The sequence below is a fragment of the Helicoverpa zea genome, chromosome 15 (genome assembly GCF_022581195.2).
Source record: "Helicoverpa zea isolate HzStark_Cry1AcR chromosome 15, ilHelZeax1.1, whole genome shotgun sequence".
Classification (NCBI taxonomy): domain Eukaryota; kingdom Metazoa; phylum Arthropoda; class Insecta; order Lepidoptera; family Noctuidae; genus Helicoverpa; species Helicoverpa zea.
In genome coordinates this window covers 9,010,226-9,024,102 of record NC_061466.1, presented here as the reverse complement: position 1 = coordinate 9,024,102, position 13,877 = coordinate 9,010,226, and the positions used below count along the sequence as shown (strand labels likewise).

At 37.3% G+C, this 13,877-nt stretch overlaps 2 protein-coding genes across 5 annotated transcripts in view; both read right to left on the bottom strand.

Annotated features, from left to right (window-relative positions):
- LOC124637025 (synaptotagmin-4) overlaps positions 1-284 on the bottom strand; it is a 38,588-nt gene extending 38,304 nt beyond the window's left edge. Inside the window, exon 1 of the mRNA XM_047173341.1 lies at positions 59-284. Coding sequence (XP_047029297.1) covers positions 59-110 — 52 coding nt within the window. The 5' untranslated portion in view covers positions 111-284. The remainder of the gene's footprint in view (positions 1-58) is intronic.
- A 305-nt stretch (positions 285-589) lies between these two features.
- On the bottom strand, positions 590-11,587 carry LOC124636891 (tropomyosin-1). Of its 4 annotated transcripts, none has more exons than XR_006985162.1 (7): positions 11,441-11,587; positions 5,427-5,592; positions 4,127-4,386; positions 3,020-3,137; positions 2,576-2,677; positions 1,491-2,401; positions 590-1,022 (listed from the first exon to the last, which is right to left on the bottom strand). XR_006985162.1 is itself a non-coding variant. In XM_047173154.1 (7 exons), exons 2-7 carry the CDS (start codon positions 5,538-5,540, stop codon positions 940-942), a joined length of 855 nt encoding a protein of 284 aa, XP_047029110.1. In that variant the 5' UTR covers positions 5,541-5,592; positions 11,441-11,586; the 3' UTR covers positions 590-939. The 4 variants fall into 4 exon arrangements, 2 of the variants coding, with proteins under 2 accessions (XP_047029110.1, XP_047029111.1); XR_006985163.1 differs by having other exon boundaries at positions 5,427-5,606; positions 11,441-11,572; XM_047173154.1 differs by having other exon boundaries at positions 2,224-2,401; positions 11,441-11,586.
- Between the last annotated feature and the right edge of the window lie 2,290 nt (positions 11,588-13,877).

Below are 13,877 nucleotides of genomic sequence, written 5' to 3'. Positions count from 1 at the left end.
TGAGACAATGTACTCGATATGCAATTACAGTAGTGGTTTAATGATTGTTTTCACTGACCTGAGTCGACTGGCGCGATATCAGGGCCGTCGTGAGGCGCTAGCATCTTCATAGTGATGGCTCCAGGCAGTACGCTACTTGACACCGACACCGTGACGAATTACTTCACAAATTCCACCGAAAAACGACGAGCAATCGGGAAAATAAGGGAAAATAAGCGTAGCCCAACAGGCTGTATCTACACTGCACTATCGATTGAGCTCTGAGGGTAGTCACGCATGCGTGGGACGAAGCCCGCCGCGCATGCGCGCTCGCCCCTCCACTCCGCGACGCCGGAAAGACGTCATGTGACAGTTGACAGTTTAAGGCGCGTTTCCGCTGTAAATAATTGACGTACAATCTAATTTTCCGATGACTAATGTGTTTATCCGGGTTTCAGTTAGGAAAATGGATGGCTCTAATAACGTTATTCAATATGCTTGCTATGCAAAATAGGAGTTATTATACCCTTTTACCAACGGATCGTTTAGCGGACTAATGTAGCAGTCTTTTTAATGGTTTCTTGATAATTATGTTGAATAAAACAATTGATAGTAATTAAAATATCAATTTTATTATTGCATGTAAAAGTACAAACTAGTCACTGTACTCATGAATTCACATTTTGCTTTAGCACCAAACGATTATCTATTTTTAACAGTATACTTTATATTTCAGATGAACTTCGTTAAAGTTTTTGGTCTTAGATTAAACTTCAGATAAAGGGAACCACAAAAACGTAAAAAGTAACTTGTTATAAATTAATTTTATTGAAAATCGTAAATAAATTTACATAAAATATTAATAAATATTACATCACGTGTACGATTGTGTGTTTGTTCGTGTATGTGTGTGTGGCAGCGGGCTGCGTGTGTGTGTGAATGTGTGGAAGGAGTGGGTGTCTAGTATCCCGCCAGCTCGGCGAATGTGGAGTCCATCTCGTCGGCCAAGCTCTTGTATCTGTCCTTGTTGATTCCGAGCTCATCTGTTAATACATACACATGTTAGAACGGTGCTTACACTTGATCAGGGTCTAGAGGTGTACCAACAACTGTTTGTACAGATAGGGTGAAAGAAAACTAAAAATACTCATCTGAGAGGAATAAAACTTAGAATAATACTTTAAAATGAATGACAAAAAAGTTCTTGGTAAACCTGTCAGTTAAACCCTTCGGTATATACTTACCTACTTATCTATGTCTAGTTACTAAATAGGAAAGGTACTTATGGAAACTGTACCTAGTTCTGATTTCCGAAGCTATTTAAAATAAGTTATCACTTAACTAATACTATAGAGGTAGATAAAGAGTCGTTAATAGAAGATTGTTACAAAACCATAGTAAATTATATTTAGTGATAGAGTTCTTTAAGACATATTTATGGCGCAAGCGAACAGCTTTAAATATAATTTTTAAATAGAAGAATTATGTGATTAAGAAAGAACCAACATTACCTTGGAAGCATTGGTCCGCGACGGTAGCAGCAAAGCGATAGACATGTTAATCACAAACAAAGAAAGCAGGGCTCAACACGAGGTGTTCGGGGGACTGTCGCAAATGCTCCTGGACATACGTCTACACTATACTGTACAAGGACAGTCCCCCACACATCCAGCAAGAGGTTAGGCGTTATAAGATACAGTTTAGATACTGAAATGGAACTCGTTCTGTAAATCTACGGTCGGCTACTATGAACAGGGTCCAGGCGATGCAAGTGACGTATCAAAATGGACTTTAGGGCAAAGTGATTCGGACGGTTTTGACTTAAACTATGTGCTGTAAGGGCTGGTTAGTATCCTGTCAGCTCGGCGAATGTGCCGTCCAAGTCATCGCATATCGCCTTGTATTTCTCCTTCTCGTTGAATAATGCGTCTGCAAAATTTAGTCATTTGATAATAACTTACGAAGCGAACCGACTTTGTCCCGGCCCCTAGACTTCAAGATCAGTAAGAAAAAAACAATGAGTTTTTATTAGAAAAGTTTTGATTAAAAAGCTTTTGCAGATATTAAGAGAAGCCATAGTATTCTCTTTTTGTTAGAAAAGTTATCAAGTTATCATTATAGAAGATTTCGTTACTTGATATTTAGATTTGTTTAGTTGAAACTTTGAGATCAGAAAAGTATTTCTTAGTTTTGATAGATTTAAGTTTTTGTTTATGATGAGGTTAATATTGTTTGTGGTCGTACCTTCGAGCCTGTCAACCTCCTTCTGCAGTTTCTTGACAGTCTTCTCGGCGAACTCGGCGCGAGCCTCGGCCTCCTTGAGTTTGCTAGTGAGGGTCTTCAGCTGTTTCTTGAACTCCTCGACGCGCTGGTTGGCCTTCTCTTCCGATACTTCCAGAGATTTGAGGGAGTTACCTACGACCTGGGTGACAAGATTTGTAAGTTATTTTCATTCTGATCCTACATAATTGTAGGTATAAACTTCAGAAAGATCATCTTGATACAAAATTATTTTATTAAATATACTTTAAGTTACTTTTATAAAATAGTGGTTGTCATGTTTAGATAAACTACTTATGGTTCAATGCACTCTTACCTTTAATTCCTCCTCAAGTTCTGAGATCTTGGCGTCTCCAGACTTGACACGGTCCTCAGCTACTTCAAGCTCGTCTTCAACGAAGGCCAGCTTGCGGGATACCTGTGCATCATCAACAGTCATTGTTAGTTTCCTCATCATCCTATGTCTTTGATATTAATTTCTATCTGCTTTAATACATTTAGTATTTAGATTACATTTCTTGCCTAATTATACAATTTAAAATGTTCACCTATGAAAAGGTAAAAGTAAAGTAACAGATCTCCGCCACATATTTTCAGAAACATGTTTCAGAAGAATATGAAAAGTCTTAATTGTTCCAAAAACTTCGTTTCAATCTTATATTTTGATATTGCATTCTAGCAGAATCAAAGAAATCTCAGCTTTTAGAGAGACTTAAGCAACATTGAAACAACAGCAACATGTAAAGAAGAATATAGTGACCTCGTCGGACTTGCCGTCGGCGTCCTCGGCGAGCAGACGCGCCTCCTTGAGCTGGTTGGTGAGCTGGTCCATGCGCTCCTCGTCCTGCTGCGCCCTGTTCTCCAGCACCTTGCACATACTGGAACCAACGTTATACAGTCAGCATACTGCAGGAAAGGAATGCATGGGCAACCTTCTTGGAAATGGTAAAAATCTAACAAATTGTCTTTTGTTTGCTTTCTTTTTGATTTCCAAGGATAAGAAAAATTGTAGTATTTAGATTCGTGATCGTAGTGGTCGGAGACAGAGTCAATAAAGAAATTGTTTAAGCAAAATTACCTATTCAAAAATCGATTAGTATCTTATATAAAACACTTATCTACTCATGAAGAGTCACATTAATTTGTTAAAATATTCGTTTTATTGTACTTATATAATAAAGAACTTAAGTAGTATTACTATCCCCTAAGAGCTTTTTAGGGTATCTATCGTAAATTCTAACTAAGAACGTGCCCGTCTGTACTAAGTATAAACCATAATAAAAATAGTTCGTAACGAAAAATGTTTCGAATTTAATGAAATAACAATATTTCGTATGCTAATCTCTAGTTCACACCACGAAACTAATTAGAGTGTGGCACGTAAACTGTTGCTTTGCTTGTAAATCAAATACCGGAAATACACTTCAAATTCACAGGAAGTACAACATAAGTAGTTATTTCAATGACGTTGCATGTCGAAGGTTTATACTATTTCTAGACATGGAGTTACAAATGTTTTCTTAAAATTACACGAAGTATTGCAATGAAAGTGGTGTACAGATATCGGCAGGTTAAACTTTACATTGTCTTTCACACCTGAGCTCATTAACAACGGTAGATACTAATTTAAACCAAACTAACTACACTAATACTTTTAATATTATTTAAATGTGAAAGTAACTATGTCTATTTGTCCGCCTTTTATGACAAAACAACTGAAGCAATTAACATCAAAGGTACGTAGATAGCCTAAAGCCTAAAAAAAGACACAGGCTACTTTTAATCTTGGTACATGAAGTAGTTCCCACAGGACCCTGGTGAAACCACCAGCACAAACTGTTACAGTAATGAAAAGTATATATCTCACCGGTTGTTCTCGTCAGCAGACTGCTGAGCTTCGAGCAGCTTCTGCTGGGCGGTGCCTGACCTCTCCTCGGACTTCTCAAGGTCCTCCTCAATCTGCTGCACCTTCCTGTTGAGGGAGGCAACCTCAGCCTCGGTGGCGGTAAGGGTCTTCTCCTTCTCTTCAAGGTCCTTGTTGGCCTGTTCCAGCTTGTTCTTGTTCAGGATCAGGTCTTCTTCCACCTGAGCGAGCTTCTTCTGGAGCTCACGGACTTCCTCGTTGACCTGGAAGGGGGGACGGTTTTTTGTTAGAGTGGTTGAAGGTGGGTGGGCCTAGGATAGTGCCCTGGTGTACCCTTTGAAATAAATATGTGAACGTATCTTATTAAACGAAGATTTCAGTTCAGATGTAACTTTTAGGGTCAAAGACTTATGGTAGAGAACTGAAGAATGCATTTATGGTAGTATTAAGAATCACTTTACTGGTCTTTAGAACCACTGGGTTCTAGCCAAAGCCTATGCCCTTTACTAGGCTTGTTAAAATACTAAAAAAAATGAGGCGATTTACTTATTTAGGTTGCGTTATTTTTATGGATGAAATAAATATTGAAGCTTTCAATTGATCTACCATATACCCATTAAATACCTTCGGGAAATTCCATTCGGCCCTATTTCAACGAAAGCATCAAATATGCAAATTCACACACATTTCAATGAAAGTCGAGTCTAAAACATATTTGGGTTCTCTGAAATACTTTCGTAACTAAAAATACGTTTTAGCGTGGGCACAAATAGAACAAGTTTGTTACGATTAAAATAAATGTAACATTTAGTTTTTTTATAGCTAGGGACTTGGGACATGCTGAAAATATAGACCGTACTTAGGATTTCAGACGAACTGCTTTAAAACGTGACCGTCTGGCTTCGATAAAGTACGTGCGTAATGGAAATTTACTTGTATCCATGACTGATCTTGTTGATAACAATTTAAAAAATAGAAGTTACTAGAACTAGAACTAAAAGACGGCTAAAATCGTATTTATTTAGGTATAGGATTATCCAATTCGCAATCTGATTGTGAATAGTTTTTAATCGAACTGAGGAGACTTTCCAAGCCAATAGCCAATTTCTCTTTAGGATATTTAATATTCTTCTGATAGAATTTAATCGGTTTAAAGGTTTCAAAGTTAAAAAGCTGAAAGTACAGTCAACATTAACTGTCTTTTCCTTCATTAATCGAAGAAGATAGTCTCCACGTCGTGTCCTAATGTGAAGCTGAATTGAACATTAACTCCATAAACATAAAGTAGTACTTCAAACAATACCTTTTCGGCGCGGAGGTTGGCGTCCCTAGCCTGCTGTTCGCAGGTGTCGGCCTTGTCCATGGCATTGTCCTTCTCCAGCTTCATCGCCTGCATCTTCTTCTTAATCGCGTCCATGGTGGTGGCTTTGTGTCTTTACGGTCCGGTCAAAAAATACGCCAGTTACGGCCTGGAAAACGCAAACTGATATTTTAAAATGAGAATTATTTGTGAAGAAACAGTGTTTGACAAACAAACTGATATTTAAAATAAGAACTCGGTTATTGAAAAAGAATGTACGTTTGAAATAAGAACAATAAGGATGGCTGGCTCAGTCTGGCATTTTGAAAATCTATCATATTGTAGAACATCGTTTTTTTTTATTATTTTTCGTAAGACTAACCCTTTTTCAGATAAATAAACGAAACAGAAATCGACAATACTTCTTATTCGACATCTAAAATACGTTTTTCATTCGCTACTTTCAATACCATACCATTTTTTTTCTCATAACAAGAGAATGTAGTGCGAGTTTCATAACAAAATATAAAATCTGCACCGGAACATTTTCCCGACATAGTAGGGCAGCATGAGTTTAATAAAGCCACCGCTGAACTACAGAGTATATACTACACGAGTACATGAAGTTAATTGAAATCGTGACAATGCAGCGTGAATCGCGCTCTACTGCACTTTTACTATAAAACTCGTACCTTCTTGAAATTACTTTTGATACTGGAAACTATCCACAGCCTCTATTCTACTTATCCTACTTTTTTTGCCTATTTTCAAAACAACTTTTCATCCACAGTGGAAGAGCGAAGTCTTAGTTTGTTCCTTTTTTAAATTCAATAAAAACTTTTTCACCTCAGTCATACCACAGACAAAAAAAATATAAACTAGACTAAGGAAGCATTATATCTATTCGGATAAAAGTAAAAATACTTCCATGAAGTTATTTAAAAACACAAAGTATTCCAATTTCAAAAGTTTCACCGTAGCTATTCAATATGGCAGACTGCCAGGCTGCCAGATGTAGCTGTGCATAATTATTGGGTCTACGTTCCTGATACTAAATTATATTCTAACCTAATTACGGTGGGGCCACGGCACACTTGGCTTGATGAAATATGAACGTGATCAACACATACCCTGTGTTTAGGGAGGAATAACCCCTTACTATATCTTTTGATATACTTACAACACCTACACCGAACTATCAAAATACGATGATACTTAGTTTAATTGCAATTTTGAATAGTCTTGTCTTTACGTTTTACATAGGAAACGTATTTAAATAAAATAAACCGTATTTTATTATGTGGATCAAACAATTAAGCAAAACGCATCCGATTTTCTAATACTTCTTAGCGTTTGGCAAAACAGGTAGGCAGAAATTAAAGTGCTCAGATTTCCCAAACAATTATTTCTTTTCCTTTTCAACAGCGAAAGCGAGAGTTTTCACAGAATTATTTCACAAATCCAATTTACGGGCATATCAAACTCAATTCAGAATTCAAATCCCAAACAACAGTCCGTGTCAAAAGCTTTACAAATAACGGTAAAGTTGTAATTTTATTTGTTACAACTTTAATTTGATATTGGCCTCACAATTCAAGCCTTGCCGACTTTTAGCGGATTATTTCACTCAATAGGGAGTTTTCGTATTAAATTATATGATGTGGTTGAAACTTGTTGTTTTTGCGGTTGCTCAGGTTTATTTACAAAATTAATACCTATTATATAGTAATTGTTTTCAGCAGGTTTATTGTATTGAAGGATCTCTTAGTCTTCCGTACATCGTCATCCCGTTAACCTAATAGAATCCTTATCCCTACGTTTTTAAATTATCTGTAGCCTAAGGAAACTCTCGTCTCGTAACTGTCATCATAATCTGTCTATCCGTAATGATTCACATACAAACGGATAGACAGATTTTGATGACAGTTACGAGATGATACTGATGATGATGATGATGATGATGATGATGAGAGGTATGTACCCAGCAGTGGATTGAAAGGCTGACAATAGTTGTAATATTATTTAGCCAACATGTAACATTGTTTAAACATTAAGTTTAATGTTTAGCCAGATACAAAGACTAGTGGGTGTGAAACTATGGTGTGACGTCGACAATGGCGTCTGTTTACACGTTTTATTTAATGTGAGAATGTATTGAGAAATCTTTTTAAATAGATTACAACGTCGGACATAGATACTCTTACTGGTTTTTTTATTACATTGGATAGTACGTAGGTATAGCTTTTTCCGCTTGCCATTGCGTAGGCAGTATTAAACTATCGTAAAAACACGAAATGTTTTCTATAACATATCTTTATTCAAACGTGTCTTAAAGATTTTTGTTCAGATTCATTTATTCTATCCCCTTATTAATATATACTGAAAGTCGGAAAAACTTCAGTGTTTTCACAACTGTGTTTACGTAAACCCAACTTTTCTAAGAACCCAATATAAGAAGAAACACATTTCACCAGTTTTCGTTTACCATAAATATGAATAATTTATGGCAACATTTAAAAAATCGACCTCGTCCGATATTCGGCTGCATAATGTTTGTATCGATAAGTTCATGAGATGATCGCATCGATAGTAGTTTGTTTACAATATATACAAAAATTGTTGCTGCGAACGTGCGGACTGAAATAGCTGCTGAAGATTTTTGAAGGGCGTTTTATTTGCGAATCTTACGTAAATTATGAAATGTGAGATTTTTTGTAGGCGTGTGTGGGAATTTTCCCGACTTGGTGTGTGGTGTGTAATAGGTAGGTACTAACGTTTTCGTGTATGTTCGTTGTAGGTATTGTACCTCTGCGAATACATATGTATACCAAAATCAATCAATCTAGTTTAGGTGTCTTTCGTGGAAAATTGCGTGTGAAATGCGTGTTGATGCCCTACATGAGCCTGTCTAGTCAAACGCTTTTCCTAAAACGCTCACCATCAAAATAAACGATCATACATCAACGTTTTACATACATCGCTGGCCGCTATAAAACCCTAATAAAACGAGACAGAACAAACGGCGCATACGATGGCAAACTAGCGAAGTTGCGAAAATATCACACGAATCCGCTTAGTGACGTGGTGCTGGCGAACTGACAACACTACCGACATTATTGTTCACGAAAATAACCGTATTTTCACATCACTACAGCTGTTACAGGCCGGAGACTAAATATAAGTCAGGAATTTTAGAACGAACGCTTATTTATGTGGCGTTTACGCCTTTTCCTAACTTGGGTGGCGCAGCTTTCCTCTCGCGTGAAAACTGGTGTAGCTTACATATGATTCATTTGAAAGTTGGACTTTATTTTGAAATCGATTATGAATAATAATATATATGTACGAATTATGTTGCTTTTTATATCTGGATTAGGATAACATTCGTTGTTGTTGAGGAGTTTAGAGAACGAATCGAACTAAACTTTCAACTGACGTTCATAAAATACTCAAAGCTTATGATGGATTAGTTTGATCTAAGACAAGGCTATTGCAAATTCTTCTTGTTTAAAAACTCAGGCTTAGGTTTGCATTATGGAAGAGTAAACCAAATTTAGCCAATACAGAAAGAAGGTAGAAGATTGAAAGTCAACTTCAAAAATTATAACTTTCTTTGTGTGACTTGTCTTCAAAGAGTTTCGATAAAGTTCAATTTCTTATTGAATTGGATCCAAAGTGTCAATACTGCCTCTCAATTCAAGGGCGAGATAAACAATAAGTCAATAGCTACGTCACTGAATCCATAGATTTCAATGAGTCTACGGAATGAACTCCAAAATGAATTGGCTAATGCATCAGTCTAGATTCAATTTGTTCAGATAAACTGCCACAATGATAGAGTTATTGCTCCCGAACTTACAGTTTATTCAACCTTCCTTATCTTGAATAAAGTTCATCGATATTTCAACAATAAGTTGTATGCAATCAATAAACAAAGTTGTATTAAGTATATCAAGCATATAGTACACGAGATGTTGTCTCAAGGGAAAATTATGTTTAGATATTATTCATTTTGATTTAAGTTCATGTAAACAATCAATTATGACATTGGACATAGTGTTTTGTTTCGTATGTCATACTTAGATAAATATTCAAGTTCAAACTTATTAAAAATTGAATGGGTTAAGGAAAACTCCATTACCAAAATATATCAGGTGTGTCGTTCACAATCACATTAAATCCTATCGCATATACTTTATGATATTATATGACGAATTGTAAAAAAAATAACCTAATCCATTCAGTGGTTTAACCACAGGAGTCATTTTTCGTTTTTATAATTTACAACATCATGTGTAAAGCAGAGATAAAGTTAGGAGTAGGTATCAATTGTTTTGAGCAGTTGACAGATGTCAGTTTTCAAGGGAGAATTTCAGTTGTTTGTAATGACTGGCTTCTATATGGTGTTCTAATTTTCACATATTTTTATTCTATTTACTTTGTTTGAAAAAATCATTTTTTTATTTTTACGTATTTTTCTTTTTTGTTTGTATTAATCGACATAATATATTAACCAGTATATTAACGCATTTCATTTAATGTGATTGTGAACGACACACCTGATATAGTAGGTACCTAAGTTAAGAGGGATTACTTAGAATGTCTAAGTTACGGAATAAGTAATGGTCAGTTGAGTAAGTTATGTTTGACCAGATGATGGAATCAAAACAGATGGCGTCGGCTTCTCCAAGCAATTAATCATTGTGTTAGGTGGATTCGCTGCTGGAATAATATATATTTAGTGGGCAAACGATGTGCGAATATCATTAGAGAAGGTGTTAAGTAAAATATTGTTTCTCTTATACATGACACCTGAATCTTATGATCAAATCTTGTTTCTATTAAGAAGTATCGATAGAAAGTGCCAAGTAAGAAAGTCAAGAGAATAAAGTTCAATCAAAAACTCATAAATATATAACGCAATATAAAATGTTTCATTCGATATCTATAACTGTAACTATCTCCCGAATTTCAGGGATACTTCAGCTAGTAGGTAATAGTAGGCGCTTTGAAGAGCTGCCAACATTCTGAGTTCCAGGCGTGGCGGGTACCGACGTGTGCAAGTGACAACCGTCATCCCTCATACTCTCATTCCTCTATGATTAATTGTTAAAGGTCCTATATGATTAAGCTTTCATATTTTATGCGTGTTTCATTCAATATTTAATGCTCTAAAATATGTATAGAATTATTTATGGCACTACTATTATTGTTAATTGTTATTGTATGGCGCTAATTTAAATGTTGGCAATGCTTGGAAGATTCAGTTGTTGAACTTAATTTGAAAGTAACGAATATTTTTGTATGTTCCGTATTTTCTATTATATGTAGAAGTCGGTTATGTATAAATAACTTCCATAAGAACATATGTGTGGTACCTAGGTATGTGTGTAAGTGTTCAAGTATACAAGCTCTCTATAAGCTATGTCATTTAAGATATCATTAACATCCATCATGTTTCGTACAATGTTTAAGTTTCTGCACAGTGTGAGCTGTAATCGGAAACCGAACATCAGTAAACAAGAGAGTTGTGGACCGATCGTCCTAATTACACGATATATGGGCCACGACTGAGGCTAAATAAAAATTGAGACAAGTTTCCTCATCTCGCTAAATAAATACTGATGTTCGGGCATGCCGCAAATAGGTTAGCGCGGTGCGCGCGCGCGGCGTGGGCGGCGCGGGGACTCACTATTTTCAGCGAGGACGCGCGAGCGATGAAACCCGAGTCATATCCATGGAAAACGCGAGCCGCGCACGCACACCGCCCGACTTACTCGCTTCACCTGACACTCAATACACACTGGCAGACTGCCGTACAACACGAGATATGCCGAGCCGAGCCAGATAATACAGAACGTAGCACAGAACGAAAGCACCGAGTCGCCGGAGTCAACATCCAGGAGCTTGGATACTCCACACTGGTTGGCACTGAGGGTCACAGGTGGCACAGTCCTGGGGCCGGGGGCTGGTGAAGTATCCAAGCTGCCGGCGTGGCGGAGCGCGGCTGCACTCACCTCACGAGCGGGCTGTTCACACGGCGGAGCGACACGCACTGCGCCGCGCCCGCCCTCGCGGTTTCGCCGCGCTCCCACCCGACTATTTTCGGTGCCAAAAATCCAGGATTCCGATCCAGCATCGCAATCGCAGCGAACATGCCGACCGCCACCCGTCACGCTCCCACACACGGCTTCACCACTATTTTTGCCACGATCGCTAACAGACGGACCTGTGACGACGTCGGCGGATGTGAATATCGACCAGATTGATAGATCGATGATATAAAAACACCTCTCGCTGTCAATGCCGGCTAAATCGATCAGGTGGCACTGTCCTGCTCGCGCGACACAAACATTCGTGTTGCAGATTTCCCAAATTCCGGAGCCATCCGCCTGGCCGACCCTACTATATTTAGCGTAATACCGAACTTCATTGAGATCGACACGCGGCTTTCATCTCCCTATAACAAATAACCGCACTACTTTTTGTATATTTGTTTAAGTCTGATGATTTACGTTGTGTTGACTATTAATTGCTGAGAGTTTTCATTCATTATTCGAGAGATCTCAAATAGAACTGAGGACAGACGTAATAGGATACTCTACGCCGAATGAATGACCATTTCTGAATGTGGGTTTCATTAGATACGATATCAAAGAGTAACTACAGTGGAACTGCTTTCTGGTTTTTTGCTTTCCACCCTCAACTAACCAAACCTTGCTGACCACTTGCTGATGCTTTCAGAATCAGAAAGGTGAAAAAAAATTGGATAGGTACCTAATGGTCTCAAAGGAGTTAACTACTCCTCTATTTACCATATCGGTATCTTGAAACTCCCGTTTTTCTCGATTGCCTGAGGTCAGGGGTGGAAGGCTAAGATAAATATCGATGTTGTCACCCTTACAAGTTCAAGTGCAGTAACATCAATGTCACGGTGCCTGTGGGCGGAATTATCTTAACGGTCGAACAACTTTGAGCTTACATTTAGGTAAGGCAATAAGGCAATTCATTATAAGCAATGTTTTGTGTTTGCACAATTTAGAGGCAAATTATTTTCTTTTGTTGAATGATAATGATTTATGAATGTTGAGACCTGAACTTTATGTTGTAGATAATAATAAACGCTATTAATAGTTTTTATATGCAAACACTAAATTATTTCAGATGAGTATCGTGTAAGGAAGCCTTACCATTGCAGAATTTTAAAGACTTCATGATGCCAGAGAGAATTCGCCATACGTAGAAATGTATATTTCTTTGGAAGCTTACTGTATTTATTCAAATAAACAGCCTTTTTTAGAAGTGCTGTATAATAAAGTAACTTAAGTTGCTTCACAAATAAAATTACAAGATACAAAAAAAAGTACAAAACTACTACATAAATATGCTATTCCTATCTATATCACAATGTCTAAGTAAGTACCATATATCGTAGATATTTTTGTTCGCATAACATCTGCAAACATGAATCATTGTATCGATCAGAGCACGGAACTAATAAATAAGTAATTCAGTCTAATTATAGCATAGTGCAGACAATTTTAGCGGTAATTATATTTAAGCCATGCCAAGTATCCAATCCTTTGTATGCGATCTCTTTGATGGTTTAGGTATAGGTATATGTAGGTCCTGCCGGGGCTGCGGGTTGTTCGAAAGAGATACCGCGGCCCTGGTACATATAAGGCCTTTGACGGAACACGACGGTTTTTAGTCAGTCTGACACCCCCTCACCGCTGCTAACCCACGGCGGGAGGGGTCATTTGATGATTTTTGACGTCGTTAAAAAAAAGGTATATACAAGGTGTTGATTTGCATTTGTGCCATAGTTCAGGAGGAGGACATACAATACGTAAATAATCAATTGGAATTACAGCATATGGGAAATAACTAATATGCACTGCTTTTTTTGTCATTGTAATGTCGTGGTATTTCCGAAGTAATCCAATTTTATGAATGAAATTTATGAGGGATCATTGCGTATGCTTTGTGTTTGCGTTTGTGTGAGGGTGCAGCATGGTTTTAACGCCAGTAACATACGCGCCAAGTTTAAATAAGGCTAGATGACATACGGAATTCCGAAAAAAAAATAAAGAAAAAAATTACCTATCAATTTTTTTATTTATTTGGGTCGAGAATCATTAGCATAATTACCTCCTTGAATATGGCACGGATGCAAATCAACAGCTTGTATGTAGGTAGGGTAGCTATGTGACAATATTATGACTGTCATTAAGCGATTTTATTTTTATTTCATGTACCTTGGCAGCCCCCTACTGGATCCAGCTGAATCCCAGTATTTGACTGTTCTCATAAGTTTGCCGCTGTAAAGATAGCATATAGTTACTTCACATCAGTTAAAATTTGTACGAACAAAGCAATGCTGGGCGTGCGCTGGCATGAAATGAATTCAGTGCGATGTACATTGTTATCAGACAAGAACTTTACTTGGAGTGA